The 23,184-nt window shown below is 36.4% G+C and overlaps 1 protein-coding gene across 3 annotated transcripts in view; it reads right to left on the minus strand.

Annotated features, from left to right (window-relative positions):
- The window catches only part of UHRF2 (ubiquitin like with PHD and ring finger domains 2), a 94,533-nt gene that overhangs the window by 17,651 nt on the left and 53,698 nt on the right, over positions 1–23,184 (minus strand). For all 3 annotated transcript variants that reach the window (XM_034988013.1, XM_034988012.1, XM_034988011.1), the window contains exons 6-11: positions 21,207–21,393; positions 12,548–12,671; positions 12,132–12,239; positions 9,483–9,587; positions 4,014–4,120; positions 563–725 (exon numbers count right to left, since the gene is read on the minus strand). In XM_034988013.1, the coding sequence (XP_034843904.1) occupies positions 563–725; positions 4,014–4,120; positions 9,483–9,587; positions 12,132–12,239; positions 12,548–12,671; positions 21,207–21,393 (794 nt within the window). The remainder of the gene's footprint in view (positions 1–562; positions 726–4,013; positions 4,121–9,482; positions 9,588–12,131; positions 12,240–12,547; positions 12,672–21,206; positions 21,394–23,184) is intronic.

Genomic DNA, 23,184 nt, shown 5'->3' on the forward strand with positions numbered 1-23,184 from the left:
TGCTTGCTTTGTTGTAGGAACAGTAAATAAAAAATATTCACTAAGATATTGTTTTGACCTTATTTCCTAATTAAGATAGCTCCCATATAAGTACACATTGCTATAAACTTGAAATATTAACAAGATTATGCTCATGAATAGATTCCTGCATAACAGATAAAAATGGTGGCAGTAAATGCCTCCGTGTTTTAAACAACCTATTTTACAAATTATAACGTGCTTGGCTTTGAAAATCTATTACAATTAAAATAATTATAAAGATATAAGAATCAGTATCTACAATGGCCACATTATTTAGTTTTATCATAGAGAATATATACTCACAAAAAGCTTAACTCAAAATGTAACTCTGCCCTTACAGACTTCAAATAAGTGGTAAGAGAAAAGTATCAAAGTTAGAAGCTCACTTTGTATATCTGTTACATTTCCAGAAAAAGCAGAAGTACCAACTAAGGTGATCTACTCTTTCCTTTAGCCCACCCCAGTAGAGTAGTTCCCTTTGGCAAGGGAACTTGAAAGCCCAGGAAGAATGACTAACAAGATATCATGCCAGATAGAGCACCTTATAAATGCCATCATATCTGTTGCCTTCTTCAGGAGCATATTTGCTGATCTTCCTCCCTTTAAAACTGCGTATCACTCTGACTGGCTTACCAGCTCTCCAATTCCGAGACTCTGCTCCAATTTTATCATCCAATGGAGCATCACAGTTTAGGGCCAATGCCCTAAAAAATAAAACAAATTCTTTATACCAAGTAATCTTTAAGTATATAATCGCATTATTAGCTCAATTAAAAGGTGAATTATGCCTTACCTGATGGTTAAGATTCTATGATTCTTTCCATATTATTCCAGATAATAGGATTATGCTTTCCCCCACCAGCAGAGAAGACAAATCAGTTTTCTGATGTCACCCCCAAGCCAGGGGATTGGTTCTCAGATAGCCTGTAGGGTTCTTCTGAAAGTAATAACATCTGTGCCACGTATAATAGAAAACAACTAGAAATACATGGAATTTTTTTAAAATAACGTTTGTTGAGGGAAGGGAGAAAGTTGGAAAACTAAAGCAAGTGATTGTTGTAGTATTTATTTTTGATAAGGGAGTGAGGTAAATTGCTGGAATAATGTAGAAAGAAATCCAGGAAAATAAATTTGTCAGCAAGGTACAAATGACCTTTCTAGGTCTACTTTCCATATTCCAGACGATAGAGAATCCTTAATGTTTAGAAGCTATTAAAGAACAAGTTTAATATGAGAATATTGTTTAAAGACTTTGAGTAAAAAATTTAAGTAAAACTGAAGCATTCAAATGTCTGTGTTAAATCATGACAATAAAGATTTTTGGCTCCTCCAGATCACTATTTTTACTATGACATGTGAACAAGGAGGAACACTGAGTGAGAAGCAGCACCTGATTTAGTTGAAGCTTCCTTAGTATGTGTACTCACTTAGTAGTAATTAATCAGTAAGGTTATGTAAGAAGACCTTTCTTGGGAGAACTTAGTCCTGTCAAAAAACAAAAAAAAAAAACCAAAACAACAACCCCCCCCCCCCGTAAAAGACCCCACCAAACTAGAATCTATTTAAAATTAGTATTCTTCTTCTCAGATACCTACTTCCTAACTTAAGTGAAAAGAAACCACTGAGAACATGTAAGGTTAAAACACATACACACCCAATTTGGTAAATTCAGGTATGATACAAAATACTTTTTCAGGGTATAATTTTACGTAGGCTCAAATAAAAAAAAATTGACCTTATGACTAAACGTCTAATCTATTCAGATCTCTTGATCAGTTATACTGTTAAAGTAAATAAACTCAAAGTGTTTCGTTTAAAAAAAAAAAACTTTTATAAATGTGGTCAAATAGTTAAAGTTTACCAAGTTATCTTTTTTATCTCAAAGGTAGATGCATTAAATCTCTGGGAGGTAGAAGAAAATGTAGCCAAACTTCTAGGGCTAGTATTCCATCTTATTTATGTAATACCTATTGAGATATACATACTTCATCTTCTTAAAGAGCTAGGAAAAGGACAAATACTATTTTCACATTAATGAGTGGAATGCCTTGGTGCTTATAGGCACCTTCATTCAGAATGATTGCCACCCCTAACTGGCATTATTAACTCACTTCTAGCTTCACAGAAGTATGTAGGCTGTTCAAGTATGTGAAAAGAATCTAAGATCAAACTAGGTGAAACAAGGCTTTTCCATTACTCTGCAGCTTAATCAATTGCTTCTAACTGCCCTGATAAAGGAAGGCCAGGTTACCTTGCTGCCCTCTTCAGTTTCATAAAGTGAAAGAGCTGAGAGGAAATAGGAACAAACTTTTCAAAGCAAGAAGCAGGCACCAAACTACCTCTTAGTGGAGAAGCAAAAATGAACTGGACCATATGCTAGTTAGGAAAGAGTATAATATGATGCAGAGCTAAGGGTCTTTCACCTCGGTCTTCATGCTTATAAAACATATAGGTATCTTTTGCCCAGAGGTCTTTACAATCACAAGGCATACTCAAAGCTTAATGTATAAACTAAGAGAATGGATGTCAGAGTCCCTATGAAAAGTCAATCCTAAATGGTTCTGAGTTAATATTTTATATTCACTACCTTCCTTTCAATACAAACATTTTTACTACTTGTCAATTATTTTCTAATAAGATTATAACATATGGCAAACAGGGTTATACTTATTAGATTCTTTAAAAGCTTGGAAAATATTTACCATGTATATTACAAATGCAGGAAGTTAGGAAACAAACTTCATTCAAGCAAAATAATCTATTGTTATTAAAAGGTAAATATTATTTTCAAATTTGACAATGTAAAAAAGCCCTTTTACAAATTCAACAAACACTTTCACTGATAAAAACACATCAAAATATTTCTAAATCTTTTTAAGATCATTCCTCCTGAAGACCTGCTATTTTGCTAGAAAAATACTAGCTAGGGACTGGACTCCTGCCTCAGGAATGTTTTCACCAGCAAATCTGACCTGTCTCCTCTGCTGGTTCAGTTAAATAATCCTACTGTCAGAAATAATATAGAAGGAAGACATAAAAACAGACTGTATGTAATTTGGTATGCAACAAATTCTTGAAATCATACTGGTGTATTCTTTACTTCACACGGTAATCAGAAATTAAGGGCACACTACTTAAAACCGAGTGATTTAGACTCAAGAAAGAAAAATACTCATTTTTACTCAATCCATAAAACACCCTTAACAATAGGATATAAAAATTTCAACTTTATGAAATTGGTCAAAAAATTATCAATACGACAAGTTATAATGTGGTCATTGCTATCTGATGGTGTGGGTCATTTTTTTATTATTGCTATAGCATGCATATATGAAATAAAACATTTTGAAGTCATTTTTTTGTTCCCATGGAAGCTGGAATATCATTAATACTTCTATAGAACAAAGGTCAGCACAAGGTGGCTCTTTTGTAATGCTTTATAAGTATTTACTTAGAAAAGGTCACTTTTGTAACTAAACATTCTTTTATAACACTTAAGAGACGTTATTATAAATTCTAAAAGCACCTTAAGTGTAGTTCTGATTAAGTTTATCTGATGTTTCACTTATGCCCACAAATACGGCTCCCAAACTTAAACCTATCTCACACTGGTGAGTCTCTTAAGAAGTCTGTTACTTTAAAAGATAAATCTGTGTTGAGTAAAACATAACTTTGACCTATGGGATAGTAGATAGCCACCTTGTCCTCAATTTCACTTATATAGGTTCCCTTCCTTCAAATGTTTCAACATGTTTTCAAATGCAAAACACATGTATTAAGACTGGGAATTATGTCATTTAAAAAACAGTATGAAGAAATAAGTTAGAATGCTTACAATTATATAATCAGGTAATGGGATTTTAAATTTAGATCTTTAACTCTCAATTTAAGATTCTCCCCTACAGTCTAACTTACAAATTATATTACTATAATCAAACTTTTATACAAAGCCCAAATAGATAGTCTTTACAAACTCTAACAATAAAGAGTACCTGTTCATGTTTGTTAATGTTTGATCAGCCGATGGTGCACCAATTCTTTTATTACCAGCAAGATTTTTACCACCACTCCCTGTGTATGTGAATTCATCACCTCGGTCCTACAGGAAAAGATTTTCAGCATTAAGATACCTAAACCCAAGTATAATCCCGCCAATTCTTATTTTACAGTCAGAACATTTGGTTAGGATGTTATGAATTTACATGTTCTCTCTCAAGGCATCTTGGGAGAGATTTGCCAAAATATCTCAAATGCAGTTGTGTATGTAGTACATCTTCAAGTTATATCAAGTTACATCACTTGATCATTTTAAAGTTAGAGCTTTCAATACCTCCAAATGTGGCTAGTCTCATGCTATATATACAATTTAATAATCTCTAGAATGTTACAAAGTAAGACCTGATGGACTGGGAATATGGTGTTTCATTTAATTCAATGGTATTAAAATAAACATCAATATTATCTTGTAGGTTTTCATAGAATACACCATTTTATTAGTAAATACTTCATATCTGATTTCCCATCAGTAATCTACACTATACCTAAGTTTGTTGTTCAATTTCAAAATTAAAATCCTAACAGCATATTAAGTTCCTCACATTTCACACTGTATAGACTCACTTAAATTACATTCAGGTGAAATAATTGCCTATCATTAAAAAGAACATTGGAAAAGAATTTGAAAACTAAAATTTGTATAAAGTATCTACTAAATGTGAAAAAAAATGCCAGAGGAAGTAGATGTTACATAAACTAGGACCAAAAATATCTCTGTAATAGCTACAAATTTATATTGATATTATCAAGTCTCTGATTCAGTACTCAAAATCAGTTGAGAAGAGTATCAGTATACAAATTAACTCTACTAACATTATCAAAATAGTGGTGGTTCTAACTCTTTTTTTTGGTTAGTTGACACACAATTATGTTAGTCTCAGGTATATAACACAGTGATACAAGTTTATACATTATGCTGTGCTCACCACAAGTGTAGCTACCATCTGTCACCATACAATGTTATTATAATACCACTGACTGTATTTCTTATGCTGCGCCTTTTATTCCTGACTTACTCATTCTATAACTGGAAGACTGTATCTCCTACTCCTCTTCATCCATTTTGCTCATTCCCCCATCCAATAGTGTTTCTTCTTTATTGGAAGATTTTAATTAGTTTAGACTAAAGATAATGAAGTTTTCTCTACTAAATCCTTGTCTGTAATAAAGGTCAATTATTTTGCATCTTGTTTTTGGATTAAGTCCTAACTAAAATCTCATGGTTTTAGAAGTACTTTTCTCTGTCCAAAAATCATGACTTCACTTTTTGTTGATCTAATATTGAAGTCTATAAAGACTAAGGCATGAAGGAATTTCATCTTTAGTGTGTATTCCATTTGAAGGAAATCTAATAAATAACTACATCTAGAGCAGCCTAGAACACTTCTTAATCAGAAACAGTCTTCCAAATTGTACCTGGATTGACTTCACAATGCTCATATTCATAACCCTCTCAACTTTTTTTTTTTTTAAAGATTTTATTTATTTATTTGTCAGAGAGAGAGAGAGCGAGGGAGTGCATGATCGCACACAAGCAAGGGGAGCAGCAGGGCAGAGGGAGAAGCAAGCTTCCCACTGAGCGGGGAGCCCAACGCGGGGCTTGATCCCAGGGTCCTGGGATCACGACCTGAGCCAAAGGCAGATGTCTAACCAACTGAGCCCTCCAGCCCCCCAGTCAACTTTTAAAGTTATAATTGTGGTAGTGCTATAAAGGAAAAAGTAGTGGTGACTAGGAGAGCATAATAGGGGCAACCTATGCTCAGTAGTGTTTAAAATGAAAGAACAAAAACATTTCTGATTATTCTTCAAACAGCAAATAATCAAGTAGGAATAATTAAAATTCTATGTCATTAGCTCATCTATACTTTAATCATCACACCAACAGAAACTTTTAATTATTATTAGGGGAAAAAAGAATTGTTGGACTGTCAGAACTCAGCCAATATATTAGTTCAAACTAATTTTCCTAAGGAAAAATGATCAGCCCAAATTTGTTACATATTCTAGTCCATGCTCCACAAAGTTTTATCCCTGTGGGTCAGCAGCCTAAAGAAGCCTGCTGTCTGGGAACACCTCATGTAAGAAACCATCATCTGTATAGGGAACATACTACTGCCCCAGAGTGACTCAATTTCCCAATCTCAACTCCTCTCAAGTTGTAAAGTAGCTGCCTAACACAATAAGCTGGATGCTCCTATTCCCGCCATCACCGTTATCAAGCAAAAGACCTTCATCTCAATCTTCTCACTGCCCCCCACAAAGACTATCAGATAAATATCTGAAAGCATAGTTAAGATCATTAAACTTTTCCCAGACACATTTAATGATTCCTTAATTCAAAGCTATCTATTATACAGCTTCAATCTCTGCCAGTTTCTCTCAAAATACCCCTTTCATGTTTGCAAAGCTGGGTACTACCACTTTACTGCTGATAACACCTACCTAGCATTTACTGTGTGTGTGTGTGTGTGTGTGTGTGTGAAGTTAGGCTAAGCACTTTATGTATTATTCTTTTAATGCTCACATCAACCCTATGAAGTATTTTTTTAAAGCCTTATTTTATAGATGAGGCAGAGGTTCATTAACTTGCCTAAGGTCACTTAGCTAGTAAGAGATGGCACAAGGATACAAATCCAGTTTGGTTCCAGAATCTGTTCCTGATCACTGAGCAAACTATTTCTCAGGACAGCTATAAAAGGCAGATCATCTTTGTGGGTTCTCATTCCTCAAGTGAGGTTACCCTAACACAGGGCACTAAAACTAGCATTTGATTCTCAAGTTACTAGACTAAAATATTAACTAGTTTATCAACAGGTATTCAGTAGTTTCATGTCCATTCATCTGGACAAAACAAAGATTATGGGCTCCATGAATGTTATACTTAAAGGTTTCAAAACAGGGCGCCTGGGTGGCTCAGTCGTTAAGCGTCTGCCTTCAGCTCAGGTCATGATCCCAGGGTCCTGGGATCGAGTCCCACATCGGGCTCCCTGCTCGGCAGGAAGCCTGCTTCTCCCTCTCCCACTCCCCCTGCTTGTGTTCCTGCTCTCGCTATTTCTCTGTCAAATAAATAAATAAAATCTTAAAAAAAAAAAAAAAAAAGGTTTCAAAACAAATTTTTTTCTCAAATGAGAAAAGTTTATTCAGGTTTCCTCCACCTATTTCTTCTATAGATATGACCTGCCTGCAATAAGCGATCAAAAGATTAAAAATGCTTATAAAATATATTAACATCTCCAAATATATCTTAGCTGGTGATCTAAGCCTATTTGTTTTAGCTCCAAAATGAATTATTCTTTATATTATTTAACAGACTGAGAATTGCTTAAGACACATAATTAACAGCTCATCAGTACTTTTCTCTACAAATGTTTAATGTTTGACTAGTAACTGTATTCAAAAGATGAGGAAAAAGGGAAGTAGTAATAACCATCCCAATTCAACTTGGTACTTGTTTTCACCTCTACATGCTTATGTTTTGTGTATTTAAGATAAGCTCTGCTATAGACAATACAACTGTTTGAATCCTTGTTATATGCTAAGACTACATAAATTACCTCATTTAATATCAATAATTTTGATATAAAATGGTGGTACTTTTTTTTTCTATTTTACACATGGGGAAACTGAGGTTTACTGGAGTAAAACAATTAGGCCAAAGTCTCACACACAAATGTCAGAGTCCAGATCAAACACAACTGGCTAGATGCTAAAAACATGTTAAAAAGATTCTACTTTTAGCTGGCTTGTTTTCTTACAGAGCCCTAAAAAAAAATTAAGTGCCTGCCAACTGTAGTAAACTATACAACATCCTTTGTATTTCTAAAAAATACAGCTTAAAAATATGCATGTTATATGAGTACTCAAATAATTACCCTGCATATTTCCATCTTTAGTTTCCTTTGCCATGTTAGTGTAAATGTATTGACAAATTGGCCTGTTAGAAAAATGGCAAGCTCTTCTACCTTTGTCTGAAAACATACTATATCTTGGCCTCTACACAGCTATAACATATCATGAAAAAAACCAACGAAACAGACTGGGAGAAAATACCTGCAAACTACATATTCAATGAACAGCAAAAAACCCCAAATAGGACTCAATTAGAAGATGGGCAAATGACCTGAAGATATATCACCAACAGCCATTAGGGAAATGTCAACTAAAACCACAATGAGATCTTACTGCATACCTATCAGAATGGCTAAAGTAAAACAAAGCAACAACACTGCATGCTGGCAAGAATGCAGAGAAACTGGATCACTTACTTACACACTGCTAATAGGAATGTAAAGTGGTATAGTCACTCTGGAAAACAATTTGGCAGTTTTTTAAAAAACTAAACATGCAACTACCATATAACCCAACAATGCACTTCTGGGCATTTATCACAGAAAAATGAAGACTTATATTTATAAAAAAAAAAACCTGTACCCAAATGTTTATTGCAGTTATTTGTAAAAGTCAGAAATTGGAACAATCTGAATATTCTTCAATGAGTGAATGGTTAAACAAACTGTGGCATACCTATAGCATGGAATACTACTCAGCAATAAAAAGGAATAAACTATTAATACATGCCACAATTTGAGAATTATGCTGAGTGAAAAGTGCCATTCCCAAAGGTCACATACCATATGATTCCACTTACAAAAATTTTTTAAAAGAATTTTAGAGAGGGAGAGAGGGAGCGTGAGCATGGGAGGGAGGGGGCAGAGGGAGACAGAGACTGAGAATCTCAAGTAGACTCCCCGTTGAATGAGGAGCCCCACTTAGGGCTCTATCCTATGACTCTGAGATCATGACTGAAGTGGAAATCAAGAAGCAGACGCTTAACTGACTGAACCACCTAGGCGCCCCTCCACTTCTAAAAATTTTTGAAACAACAAAATTATAGAAATGGAGAATAGATTAGTGGATGTCAGGGGTTAGGGAGGGCAGGTATAGTAGGTGTGGCTATCAAAGGGCAACATGAGGGATACTTGTGGTAGGGAAATGTTCAGTGACCTGAATGTATTAATGTCAATATCCTGGTTGTGATACTGTACTACAGTTTTGTAAGATGTTACCATTGGGAGGGGATGGGTAAAGGGCACAGAGATATCTACAGTATTTCTAAGGCTACATGTCAGTCTACAACATCCCAAAATAATAAATTTAATTTAAAAAAATGAGCTCTATAGAGAATGTATTTTCATTGCAATAATCAGTTACCACATATATACATAAATCAGTACATGTAAAGATTAAAGACCGCCAATTGATTTATCTTGTAATTTGTACAGAAGTGACCACTTCAACATACAGACTATGCTAAAAAAAAAAAAAAAAGGGATTTGATATATGCTAGAAAAAGCTTCTGTATTTTACTGATGGGTTCTAAAGAACAAGGCTGTATCATGACTTACTACTTCATCCGCAAATCCACCAGCAAGGACAAGAGAATAAGCCCCATCATTACTTCGACCATGAATTCCACCAACATGGGGCCTATGGACACCTGCTTCGCTCACCTATGAAAAAAAGAGAGTCTCAAAATACCTTTGAATAGTCAAATTATATTTATAAAATGCTTTCATATATATTATTGTATCCTAAAAGCCTCCAACTAAGAACTGAATGTTGCTCAGAGTTCTATCTTTCGCTCACCAACTTTATTTCTTTCCAACTATATATCCCTTAGATACTAAGCTGGTGACCTTAAAACTGCTCAGACCTAGAATTCGGAGTTTCAAAATAATTATTAAATACCATTTTATGTCTACTGGTCATTACAGCTCAACTTGGGTAAAACAGAATTTGTTTATCAGTGGTCCAGATCCCTTCCTATCCTATTTCTTCTCTTCAATTACTGCATGCTCCCTAGTCACATCAAAAAGGCAAGAGTCATTTTATTCTTTTTTTTTTTGAGAGAGGGTGTGTACAGGTGGGTGGGTGGGGGGGTAGGGAGAGAGAGAATCTTAAGTAGGGGCTCAATCTCATGACCCTGAGAATATGACCTGAGCCAAAATCAGGAGTAGGATGCTTAACCGAATGAGGAGCCCAGGTAGCCAAGGCAAGAGACATTTTAGTCTCATTCTTCTCTATTTTTCAAACCCATTTTGGTCATAAATACTGCTGATCAATCTCCTAAATCTCTCAAATACATCTTTTTCTACTTCCAACTGCTGTAATCTTAGTTTGAGTCATGAATACTATAAACATCCTTTTTCACTGCCTCCAGTTTTTCTCTTCAAATCCCATTCTACCCATTACAAACATAACAATACTTTTAAGAATAAATCTGCTTTTAATATTCAACATCAAATGGTCATATTGTATATCAAGCCCCAAATATTACATATTACCCTCTCTCAATCTGGCTCCTATCTACTTTCCCCACTTTTTTTTTTTTTTAAAGATTTTATTTATTTATTTGAGAGAGAATGAGATAGAGAGAGAGAGCATGAGAGGGGGCAGGGTCAGAGGGAGAAGCAGACTCCCTGCCGAGCAAGGAGCCCGATGCGGGACTCGATCCTGGGACTCCAGGATCATGACCTGAGCCGAAGGCAGTCGCCTAACCAACTGAGCCACCCAGGCGCCCTACTTTCCCCACCTTAACTCTTATCTCCAGCTTCTCCTTCAGAGAGCATATATGTTTGAGCCAAAACTACTCAATGTTACCCAAACGTGCTTCCCAATTTGTTAAATTTACTTATGTATTCTACTACTTCAATGGCCTACTGCTTCTTCCCATCTATCTTCAATTTTGGCTCCCTGAACAGTGTCACTTTGTGTACTTCAAACTCCCTGAGAGAAGTATCAGAACTCATTTGTTTATCATATAATTATTCTTAGAGAAAAAGAAGCTGAAATCCAAGCCTGCATAGCGGGGTTGGGAAAGACACACATTAGAAGCCAATGAGAAGCTAATGAAAGCATCAGAGCCTGAGTTTAGGTCTTGAAAACACCAGGTACTCCAGAAGACAGGACCACCTGTTCCCAACCTCACCAATCCTGATGAAAATAAATCTTACTCTTCCCCACTTCCTAAATGGCAAATCCACCCTTGTAGTTGCTCAGGCCAACAACCTCAAACTCATCTGAGACCGTATTAATAGGGCTTTTAGAATTTGGGAATAAATTAGTGACAGGTATACAAAAAAAAAAAAAAAAAAAAAAAGCAAACAACAACAAAAAAGCCCAAGGCAATTAAAAATATACTAAGTGTACTTTTTATTGTATTTATAACATTCTATTGTATTTACTTGTAGTATTTTTTTTTACTGTATTTAAAGATCTAAAGTCATAAAACATGCATATGGATTTAGCCAAAATTATAATATAACCGTTGCAAGGATGGAAAGACACAGAGTGTGTTAAACTAAATGCCATCTTCCATAGAAATAAGTTAAACTAAAATATGAAGACAAAAGCAGTAGAAACATGCTATTTAGAAATAAGGTAAATCCAGAAGAAACAATTAAAACTTTAAAGTGGTTGTCTCTGAGAAACAGAAAATGAAGATAACTTAAGCTCTCTATAATGATAAAATTACCATTCTAAAAAAGAAGTTAGAAATGAATACAGTAGAGCCTTCAAGAGGAAAAGAGAAGTAATTTTATCCTTGGGTTATCTGGGCACTTCCTCTGACCAACACCTTAACATTCATTCAGGAGGATAAGCTGCAAACAAGACACCTCAGTGAGCTTTCTTGGATTTCAATGATATTAAGTGAGAACTTACCAAATATTTTAAAGAAAAAAAATTTAATATTTCAAATATTAAATTCTCAGCAAGGAAAATTCTCTAGAAAGCTTAACAATAATGTTAACTATCAGAACAGTAAAACAAAGTGATGAAAAGGCATAGCTGATGCCTAATTCCATGATGTATGGTCCTCTGTCTTAAGCTATGGGGAAGAGTCTACCCATCCTATAGAGAATCTTTTATTCTAACAACTGAATGCCATGTGACACAACCTAGGTTAGTCCACTTATAATCAACAGAAACTGACACTGCTACAATTTTAACTATACCCAACTTTACCCTTTCAACAAAACCAATTTAAAACATACCTGAACTCTAAATCTCCATGTTGATCCAACAGGAATCCCAGGAATAGGTCCATAATGATTAGAAGGAACAATAGTACATTCTCTAGTGCGACCAACACAGGCCATTCCCTATAAGTAAACAAACAAGCTGTTTGAGAAACTGGTTATATCAAATCTTAAAGCCCTTAATTCCCATAAAAATGAGAATAAAATAGAAACCTAACTATATGATTAACAATACATAATTTATATGATTTCATTAACATACAGCTAACAGTTATAGTAAATTAACAATTATATAATTATAGTTATTCGTTAATATTTCTGAAATGGAAAGCATAATTTATATCACCACTACTGTTGGTATTGAAATGTTATAACCTGCATTACAGTCATAAATGTTATAGCTAGGAAGAAAAGGAGACTTTCTTCTTTACCCTGCCCCAGTCTCTCCGGCTTTCAGTACTAGCTGATGGCATCTTTGCTTTCTTTTTACTCATCTTGAGTCTTTCACCAGCCTTTACAACTTCACTGGAATCAGTTTTACAGGAAGGACAATACCTTTAAAGAAAAAGGAATTTTGATAATACCATATTAAAGCTAGTAACAGAATGGTCTTTCCAGGTCAGAACAAGTTTTAAGATGTAATACTTGGTGTATATTATAGATCTTCAGCTGGCATTTAAATATTAAACTTTTGAAAATATTTACATGATTAAGCTAGCAGGAAAAAGAAAAAACCAAAACCAAAACCTTATCACTCCTTTAAAGAATGTAAAGGATTATAATATCATAAAATCTCAAATTCAGTTCAAAAGCCAGACAAAGCTGTCCAATTCAAATGGCATCATGCACTATCTTTTTTTTTTTTTTTAAGATTTTATTTATTTTTGCGAGAGAGAGAGAAACAAAAAGGGAGAGAGAGCACGAGTGGGGGTTGGGGAGGGAGGAGCAGAGGGAGAAGCAGACTCTCCAGTGAGCAGGGAGCCCAATGCAGGGCTCGATCCCAGGACCCTGGGATCACGACCTGAGCGAAGGCAGATGCTTAACCAAATGAGCCACCCAGGCGCCCATTAACTCTGATCTTATCACTAACCTGGAGAATGGAATTTATTCATTTGAAGTTCCTATTATTAAAACAGAGGTAGCAAGAATAGATGATCTTAGACTGAATGTTCAACTATGCAACTGAATTCAGGTTACATCCCCATCTAAACTGATTATTAAAACTCTCAAAGTCAAAAATGTATACTCTATCACAACTAATACACAGGATCCAAGGATGCTTGTTTATATTAGCCTTATCCGTAGGTTCTGTTTTAATTCTCTATACTTTTTGTCCTTTGGCCTATTGCAGTTGGTCAATCTACTATATATTGCAGTTGGTCAACCTACTATAACTTGCATATCATTATGAGCTACCTTAAATCATTCCTAAAAAGCAAAGTATAAGTATGTCTATAGAATCAGATTCTATATCTTTATTCATATTCTGAATTGGACATTCAGATATAGATTGGTGTTCTATATCACCAAGGAATACAAACTTGAGGGATATCCTGATAAAGATCAACTGGCCCCTCTCACCATTAATATTAAATGTGCCTATACTTTCCATTTCATAATTACTCCATATAGTGTTTAGAGCAAAAAACCATCCATGCCCACCAGCTAATTCTGACTGCTTAATTATGAGATACTTTGTTTAGTACTAGAGGAAAGAAAAATGTAATTCAGTCCCCTGATTCTGAGAAAATTAGTTAGATTGTGATATACACATACAAAACGAAGGCAAAAATTAAAATGTAGGAGAAAGTAATAAATATTATCAAGTAAAATCCCTTCTAATTGGGAAATCAGGAGGCTTCCAAAAATTAATTTGTTCTAAGACTGGATTTTAGCCAATGTGCTAACCTTTAAAACTATAATTTTTCAGAGATCTTAGGGGCAAAGCAAGTACTATTTCTGGTGAGAAAATGAGCTCAGAGGTTAAATATGCAAACAACATGATTTGGAGAAATAGAAAAGATATATCAGGCACTATTTTGGTGCTGGGGATAAATATGATCAAAATGTTTGTACAGAGTAAAGAAAACTAGTACATACAATGAAACAATTTCAGGAAGTCGGCAAGTTCTATAAAGGAAATACATCAGGATTATGTGGGTATTAAGAGTGATTAGAAATGGTATGTGTTGGGGCGCCTGGGTGGCTCAGTTGGTTGAGCGACTGCCTTTGGCTCAGGTCATGATCCTGGAGTCCCGGGATCGAGTCCCGCATCGGGCTCCCTGCTCGGCGGGGAGCCTGCTTCTCCCTCTGACCCTCCCCCCTCTCATGTGCTCTCTCATTCTCTCTCTCTCAAATAAATAAATAAAAATCTTAAAAAAAAAAAAAAAAAAAGAAATGGTATGTGTTTTTAGATAGAGTAGTTTTCTGAGGTGATATTCCAGCTAAGACCAAAGGAGTCAGTCCTATGAAGAAGCCAGGGAATGCATTCTGGGCAAAAAGACATTAAGTATACAAGTCCTGAGGCCTAAGAAGGAGTGGTATGCCTTGAAAAACATTAGGTGGGTAGATCTGAAGTTTAGCAAAATAAACTGCACAGAGATAAGCAATGAGGTTATAGAGCAGGCAGGGCCAGGTCAGAATAAAACCTAAGCACATGCCATCTAAGTGCAACAGGATACACTAGGGGATTTTAAACACATGAGTAACCCTGTTACTCAGTTCAGGACTTAGTAAGATCATTCTGCTACTATGGTAGAAAGGATAGCTGGCAAGCAATGTGAAAGCAAGGAGACTAGTTAAGCATTTATTATACAGTTCAGGGAAGCGACATTAGTTTGGACTGAAGGATGAGAGCAGAGAAAGATTATGGAGGACTGACAAGACCTGCTCATGTAGGATGTAGAATATGTGAGGAGGGTGAAGAGGAAATCAAAGAGGAAGTATAGCTTTTCAGCCTGAACAACTAGATGAGTATAGCATTTTTGGGAGAGGAGCAGGATTTTAGGGGGTGTGTTTATGGAAATCAAGATCTCCATTTGGACTAATTTTGTGCTGTCCATCAAGTAAACAGTTGAATGAATACAGGAATATAGAACCCACGGAAAATTAGATACAAAGATACTGAAAATATAGAATCATTAGCTTGGTATTTAAAGTCTCATGATCAGATGAGGTCATCTAGGAAGCAAGCATGAAGACAAAAAGCAAGTGAGTAGTGCTTTGGAAAACTCGTAAATCTGATAGATATGAGAAAACAAACAGATGAAGGAAAGGCCAAGAGAGATACAATAAAAATTAGGTCATACGGTATCATACAATCTATAAAGACAAAGAGCCGAGAAGTACAAGTAAGGAGAGGACTTAGAAGTGACCATTAGATTTCGCAACACGAAACGTGTCTTTGAGCTTAACATAAATAATAGTGGAGTTGTGGGAAGGAAAGTCCAAGTGGAGAGCTGAAGTATGAACAGGACAAGAGGAAATGGAAATCATCAATGAAGATAGCTCTTCAGAAGCTTTGCCATAAAGGAAGCAAAGAAATGGGATCAAGGGAAGGGGGTGTGTGTGTTTGGAAGACTGAATAGATTCCAGGATACAATGAGAATGACCCAGTAATGGCAATTTGAGAATTAACTACAGGAGTGAAGTTCCTGAAAAGGCAAAGGGTTATGAAACTGAGGGCAGGTAGAAGGGTTTGCATTTTAGAGAAGCAGGAACTATCCTCCACAGAAACAAAAGGGAAGAAAAATATATGAGACTTTAGAGGAAATATAATTACTGTTTATAGATGGTAAAATACAGTTTGTAACCATGCAAGGGAGAAGGAGGGGGTAAAAGGAAGAAGTAGGATCCCTTCGCTTCTCCCACCCTTACAGCCTCTGTGGTAATACAATAACAACCTTCTTAATAGGTGGGGAGAGGCCAAAGGAATGGAAAACAATCTATTCTTCACAATAATACCAGCTACCCAACTGTGATGTGATTACAGGCACATCTCATTTTATGGCACTTCACAGATACTGTGTTCTTTTACGGATTGAAGATCTGTGGCAACCCAGTATTGAGCAAGTCCATTGGTGCGATTTTTCCAACATTTGCTCACTGTCTCTGTGTCACATTTTGGTATTTCTTGCAGTATTTCAAGCTTTTTCATTATTATATATTGTTAGGGTGATCTGTGATCAGTGATTAAGATTTGCTGAAAGCTCAGATGATGGCTAGCATTTTTGGCAATCAAGTATTTTAAAATTATGGTATGTACTTTTTTTAGAAACAATGTTATTGCACACTTAGTAGACTACAACATAGTGTGTGAACATAACTTTTACATGCACTGGGAAGCAAAAAAATTCATCTGACTTGCCTTACTGCAGTATTTACTTAATGCAAATGGTCTGGAACCTGTACTATCTCTGAAGTATGCCTGTATTTCTGAGTGTGACATTCTTTAACTTGAGCCTCCACGCCAGCAACACTCCATAGCTTAAGAAGAAAAAACTTCTTGGGGTGCCTGGGTGGCTCAGTCGGTTAAGCGGCTGCCTTCGGCTCAGGTCATGATCCCAGGGTCCTGGGATCGAGTCCCGCATCGGGCTCCCTGCTCTGCGGGGAGCCTGCTTCTTTGCCTACTTGTGCTATCTCTCTGTCAAATAAATAAATAAATAAATCTTAAAAAAAAAAAAAAAAGAAGAAGAAGAAAAAACTTCTGAGTATGACATGAAAAAGTTTATTATTACTTTGGGTATGTTCTTCCCAGTCTTTTTTCTAATGATTTCATTTTGTAGCTAAGACTACTTAAAAGAAGTACAGGTTTCGGACAGTGTATTTAACCCTAGTGCCTGGTTCTACGTATTAACCTCATAGGATTAAGTACAATAATCCATATAAAGCACTTTGTTAGTGTCCAGCATATATTAAGCACTTAATAATCATTAAGTACTATTATAGGCACATCTAAAATAAGTGAGAAGCCCCTGGCCAGGGTTATCAAAAGGAAGAGAGAAAGGACTGAAATAAGTAAAATCATAAATAAAAGAGGAGAGATCACAAGTAATAACGAAGAAATACAAACAATTATAAGAACATATTATAAGCAACTATAATGCCAACAAATTAAGCAATCTTGATGAAATGGAAGCACTTCTAGAAACATATAAAATACCAAAACTGAAACAGGAAGAATAGAAAACCTGAACAGACCCATAACCAGCAAGGAAATTGAAGCAGTAATCAAAAATCTCCCAACAGGAGTCCAGGGCTGAATGGCTTCCCAGGGGAATTCTATCAAACATTTAAAGAATGGGCGCCTGGGTGGCTCAGATGGTTAAGCATCTGCCTTCGGCTCAGGTCATGATCCCAGGGTCCTGGGATCGAGTCCCACATCGGGCTCCCTGCTAGGCGGGGAGCCTGCTTCTCCCTCTGACCCTCTCCCCTCTCATGCTGTTTCTCTCTAGCTCGCTCTCTAAAAAATAAATAAATAAAATCTTTAAAAAAAAAAAAAATTTTAAGAAGAATTAATACCTATTCTTCTGAAACTGTTCCAAAAAATAGAAATGGAAGGAAAACATCCGAACTCTATGAGGCTAGCATTACCTTGATCCCCAAACCAAAGATCCCACCAAAAAGGAAAATTACAGACCAATATCCCTGATGAACATGGATGCAAAAAGTCTCAACAAGGTATTAGCCAATAGGATCCAACGGTACATTAAAAGGATTATTCACCACAGACAAGGTGGATTTATTCCGGGGCTGCAAGGATGGTTCAACATCTGCAAATCAATCAATGTGACACATCACATTAATAAAAGAAAGGACAAGAACCACATGATCCTCTCAATAGATGCAGAAAAAGCATTTGACAAAGTACAGCATCCTTTCTTCATTAAAACTCTCCATAGTGTAGGGATCGAGGGTATGTACCTCAGTATCATAAAAGCCATATAAGAAAAGCCCACAGCAAATATCATTCTCAATGGGGAAAAACCGAGAGCTTTTCCTCTAAGGTCAGGAACACGACAGGGATGTCCACTATCACCACTGCTGTTCAACACAGTACTAGAAGTCCTAGCCTCAGCAATCAGACAACAAAAAGAAATAAAAGGCATCCAAATCGGCGAAGAAGTCAAACTCTCACTCTTCACAGATGACATGATACTCTGGGGAAAACCCAAAAGACTCGACCCTCAGATTGCTAGAACTGATAGAGGAATTCACTGGCAGGATATAAAATCAATGCACAGAAACCAGCTGTATTTCTGTACACTAACAATGAAACAGAAGAAAGAGAAATTGAGGAGTTGATCCCATTTACAATTACACCAAAAACTGTAAGATACCTAGGAATAAACCTAACCAAAGAGGCAAAGGATCTGTACTCAGAGAACTATAGAATACTCATGAAAGAAATTGAGGAAGACAAAGAAATGGAAAAAATGTTCCAAGCTCATGGACTGGAAGAATAAATATTGTTAAAATGTCTATGCTACCTAGAGCAATCTATACACTCAGTGCAATCCCTATCAAAATACCATCAACATTTTTCACAGAGCTGGAACAAATAATCCTAAAATTTGTATTGAAGCAGAAAAGACCCCAAATAGCCAAATGAATGTTGAAAAAGAAAACCAAAGCTGGAGACATCACATTCCGGACTTCAAGCTCTATTACAAAAGACAGACACAAAAACAGACACATACACATAGGTTAACGGAACAGAACAGAGAACCCAGAAATGGATCCTCAACTCTATGGTCAACTAATCTTTGACAAAGCAGGAAAGAATGTCCAATGGAAAAAAGTCTCTTCAACAAATGGTGCTGGGAAAAGTGGACAGCCACATGCAGAAGAATGAAACTGGACCATTTTCTTACACCACACACAAAAACAGACTCAAAATGGATGAAAGACCTAAATGTGAGACAGGAATCCATCAAAACCCTAGAGATGAGGGATACCTGGGTGGCTCAGTTGGTTAAGCATCTACCTTTGACTCAGGTCACGATCCTGGAGTCCTGGGATCGAGTCCCACATCGGGCTCCCTGCTCAGCAGGGAGCCTGCTTCTCCCTCTGGCTGCTGCTCCCCTGCTTGTGCGCGCTCGCACTCTCTCTCTCTGGCAAATAAATAAAAATCTTGAAAAAATAAAAATAAAAAACATCCTAGAGGAGAATACAGGCAGCAACCTCTATGACCTTGGCTGTGGCAACTTCTTGCTAGACATGTCTCCAAAGGCAAGGGTAACAAAAGCAAAAATGAACTATTGGGACTTCATCAAGATAAAAGGCTTCTGCACAGCAACAGTCGACAAAACCAAAAGACAACCGACAGAATGGGAGAAGATATTTGCAAATGTCTTATCAGATAAAAGGCTAGCATCCAAAATCTATAAAGAACTTATCAAACTCAATACCCAAAGAATAATCCAATCAAGAAATGGGCAGAAGACATATACAGACACATCTCCAAAGAAAGACATCCAAATGGCCAACAGACACATGAAAAAGTGCTCCACATCACTTGGCATCAGGGAAATCCAAATCAAAACCTCAATGAGATACCACCTCACACCAGTCAGAATGGCTAAAATTAACAAGCAGGAAACGACAGATGTTGGCAAGGATGCAGGGAAAGGGGAACCCCCATATACTGTTGGTGGGAATGCAAGCTGGTGCAGCCACTCTGGAAAATAGTATGGAGGTTCCTCAAAGTTAAAAATAGAACTACCCTATGATCCAGCAATTGCACTACTGGGTATTTACCCCAAAGATACAAAGTAGTGATCTCAAGAGGCACTTGCACCCCAATGTTTATAGCAGCAATGCCCACACAGCCAAACTAGAAAAGAGCCAGATGTCCATCGACAGATAAGTGGATATATATATATATACACACACAATGGATTCCTACTCAGCAATCAAAAAGAAGAAATCTTGCCATTTGCATCGACATGTATGTAACTGGAGGATATTATGCTAAGCAAAATAAGTCAAACAGAGAAAGACAATTATCAGATGATTTCACTCATATGTGGAATTTAAGAAACAAAACAAGGGAGCCTGGGTGGCTCAGATGGTTAAGCGTCTGCCTTCGGCTCAAGTCATGATCCCAGGGTCCTGGGATTGAGTCCCGCATCGGGCTCCCTGCTCAGTGGGGAGCCTGCTTCTCCCTCTGCCTCTCATGAATAAATAAATAAAATCTTTAAAAAAAAAAAAAAAAAAAAAAAGATCATATAGGGGAAGAGGGGAAAAAATAAAACAAGACAAAATCAGAGAGGGAGACAACCCATAAGAGATTCTTAATCATGGGAAACAAACTGAGGGCTGCTGGAGGGGAGGGGGTGGGGGGATGAGGTAACTAGGTGATGGACATTAAGGAGCTCACGTGATGTAAGGAGCACTCGGTATTATGTAAGACTGATGAATCACTGAATTCTACCTCTGAAACTAATACACCATATGTTAATTAATTGAATTTAAATTAAAAAAATTTTTAAAAATGAGCACAAAAAAATAAAAAAAATAATAGAATTACTGGGGGGTAGAGGGGACCACCCACTTTCCCAGATAAAGTCATAGTTAAGTGAAAACCTGAAGGTTAAATATCATCCTGAAGGTTAAGCAAAGACGAAAATGCTTCTAAGAGAAAATGTGTCAAGTGTAAAACCCAGAGGAGAGAAAGAACATGACTTAAGGAGCTGAAAGATATTTAATCTGGCTAGAGTATAGAATATTTGGGAAAATGAAAGGGAAAAATAAGAAATACACCTGGAGAAATCAACTAAAAAAGTATTGTGCAAGGCCCTATAGGGTGACATTTAAAGGAGTTAACACAATCAGATTTGCATTTTTGAAAGAGCACAGACTCCTTTTAGAGGAAGGATTGCAAGGATTAAAAAATAGAACTAGAGACCGGTTCCCAAGGCATTATAATAACCAAATAAGGTTATCGATGCCAAGTAACCATTGGCTGCAAAAATTTTAAGCACTTTAATACACATTATATATCTTCAGAAATCTTTTGGTGGCTCAAATACATATTTCACATTCAATTCTTAACACAGTAACAACAACAAAAAACCCTGATAATCATACCAGTACTCCTCTTCAGGGACCTTATCCAAAGGTGGATTCAGGCAGTAAATATGATAGGCCATGTTACATTCATCACATAGAAGCTGCATGTTGGGTTCTTGTTTTCCACCACATATATGACAGGAGCAAGAACGACATTTCTTATTTGGATCTCCACCACAAATGTCACACTCAGGATCGTTTTTCCCTATTAAGAATAAAATTATAACAAGCCCAGTGTTAGGATCATTTTTACATCTATGAATCTTACAAAGAAAAACACATGAAAGTAGCATACAGCTTTTTTTAATAGGAAAAAACCACAAAGAATAATCAAGTGTGGGACTTTAATAATAAACACCTGAGCGTCATTCTATACTTATCAAAGTAACAGGGATGAAGCCCAGGTGTAGCAGGCATCACTACCTGCAAGAGGATAATGTATACTCTTGCCTTTAAAATTTGCATTGACCAGACTGAAAGTTCCAGGGCCAATGCAGTGAACTCACCAGGGCACCAAAAGGACACGTGTCTTCAGAATTCAAGGGTATACAACATTCTCTTGCACAAAGTTCTTTGGATCTAACTACTTAATAAGTGGAACAATTAAATACCATGTACCTGCAGACCTAAACCTTTCCTTGAGTGGGCTAAACTAAGACGGGGAGGGCTGATTTTGTTAAGAGTTAGCATGCCCATTTTGGTTCCCATTCAAGCTATGCCCCCAACATACTTTTTATCAGTAATAGAAATAGTATTTTTTATTTTTTATTTTTTTTAGAAATAGTATTTTTAACTCAGTTGATTTTTATCTTATTTGTCAATTGGTTCAGAACTGTGGCAAGTAAGAGGTGTAGCATTTAGTGCCCCCCAACCTATCTAAATCCAAACAGCTTTTGCCAAAGCGTTGAAATTTTAAGATATACACATGTACACAAAAAAATCTTAATGTTCGTAATACAAAATTTAATTTAAAATGTCAAAAGAGAAATGGTTGGAAAGATTTTATTAAAAATAAGGTAAGTTTATAAGAACCATAACACAGAGGTAATGAGGTATATGAAATTCAAAAGAAAACTGCAGAATTTTATCTTTAATACACAAAGATGAATTATGTAAATAGTGGAAGATGTCTACAATAATATACATTGTTAGAGTGATTACTTCCTGGGAGTCCTATATTTATTTATTTTTTTGAGGGAGAGAGAATGAGAGAGAGAGCGAGCACAAGATCGGGGAGAGTCAGAGGGAGAAGCAGACTCCCTGCTGAGCAGGGAGCCCAATGTGGGACTCGATCCTGGGACTCCAGGATCATGACCTGAGCCGAAGGCAGTTGCCCAACCAACTGAGCCACCTAGGTGCCCCCATATTTAAATTAATATTGTTCTAGATTTTGAATTTCTGACATATGTACACAACTGTGAGGAAATTTACCATATCAGAACTGACTTAGCAATATGAGGGACATGGGGAACCATACTGGAAAAATGAGAGGGGGGAAGGGAAAAGGCACTGATTTCAGTACTGTCTTTCCGCCTGGTCAGTGCCTATTCTTGCTACTGAGTGGCAGATCACAATTTTGTTTCACTTCCACTAAGGGAGCCATGACAACATAGAAATAATGGATGTATAACAGACCTAAAAACATGCCTTTGATAGATTTTTGGTATGGAGTGATGTGATCAAAGGCAATCTGGCTGTTGCTGTGAAATGATTTCTTTACATACAAGTTTAAAGTTGTAGCTATAATGTGATTAGTATTAGGCAGAGGAGAGATACAGAGAATGAGAGAGAAGAGAATACATGCAGATGTACTAAGAGATAACAGAAAGACAAAAAAACCCTCATCTATCTTGGTTTTGTATTGTGTTTTACTGAGAATGACTAAGTCACATTAAATAGGTTTACTCAGGGTCACCTGGGTGGCTCAGTTGGTTAAGCATCTGGCTCTTGATTTTAGCTCAGGTCATGATCTCTGGGTTGTGAAACTGAGCCCCGC

The sequence above is a fragment of the Mirounga leonina genome, unplaced genomic scaffold (assembly GCF_011800145.1).
Source record: "Mirounga leonina isolate KUSES-001 unplaced genomic scaffold, KU_Mleo_1.0 Mir_447, whole genome shotgun sequence".
In the NCBI taxonomy this organism is placed as follows: Eukaryota; Metazoa; Chordata; class Mammalia; order Carnivora; family Phocidae; genus Mirounga; species Mirounga leonina.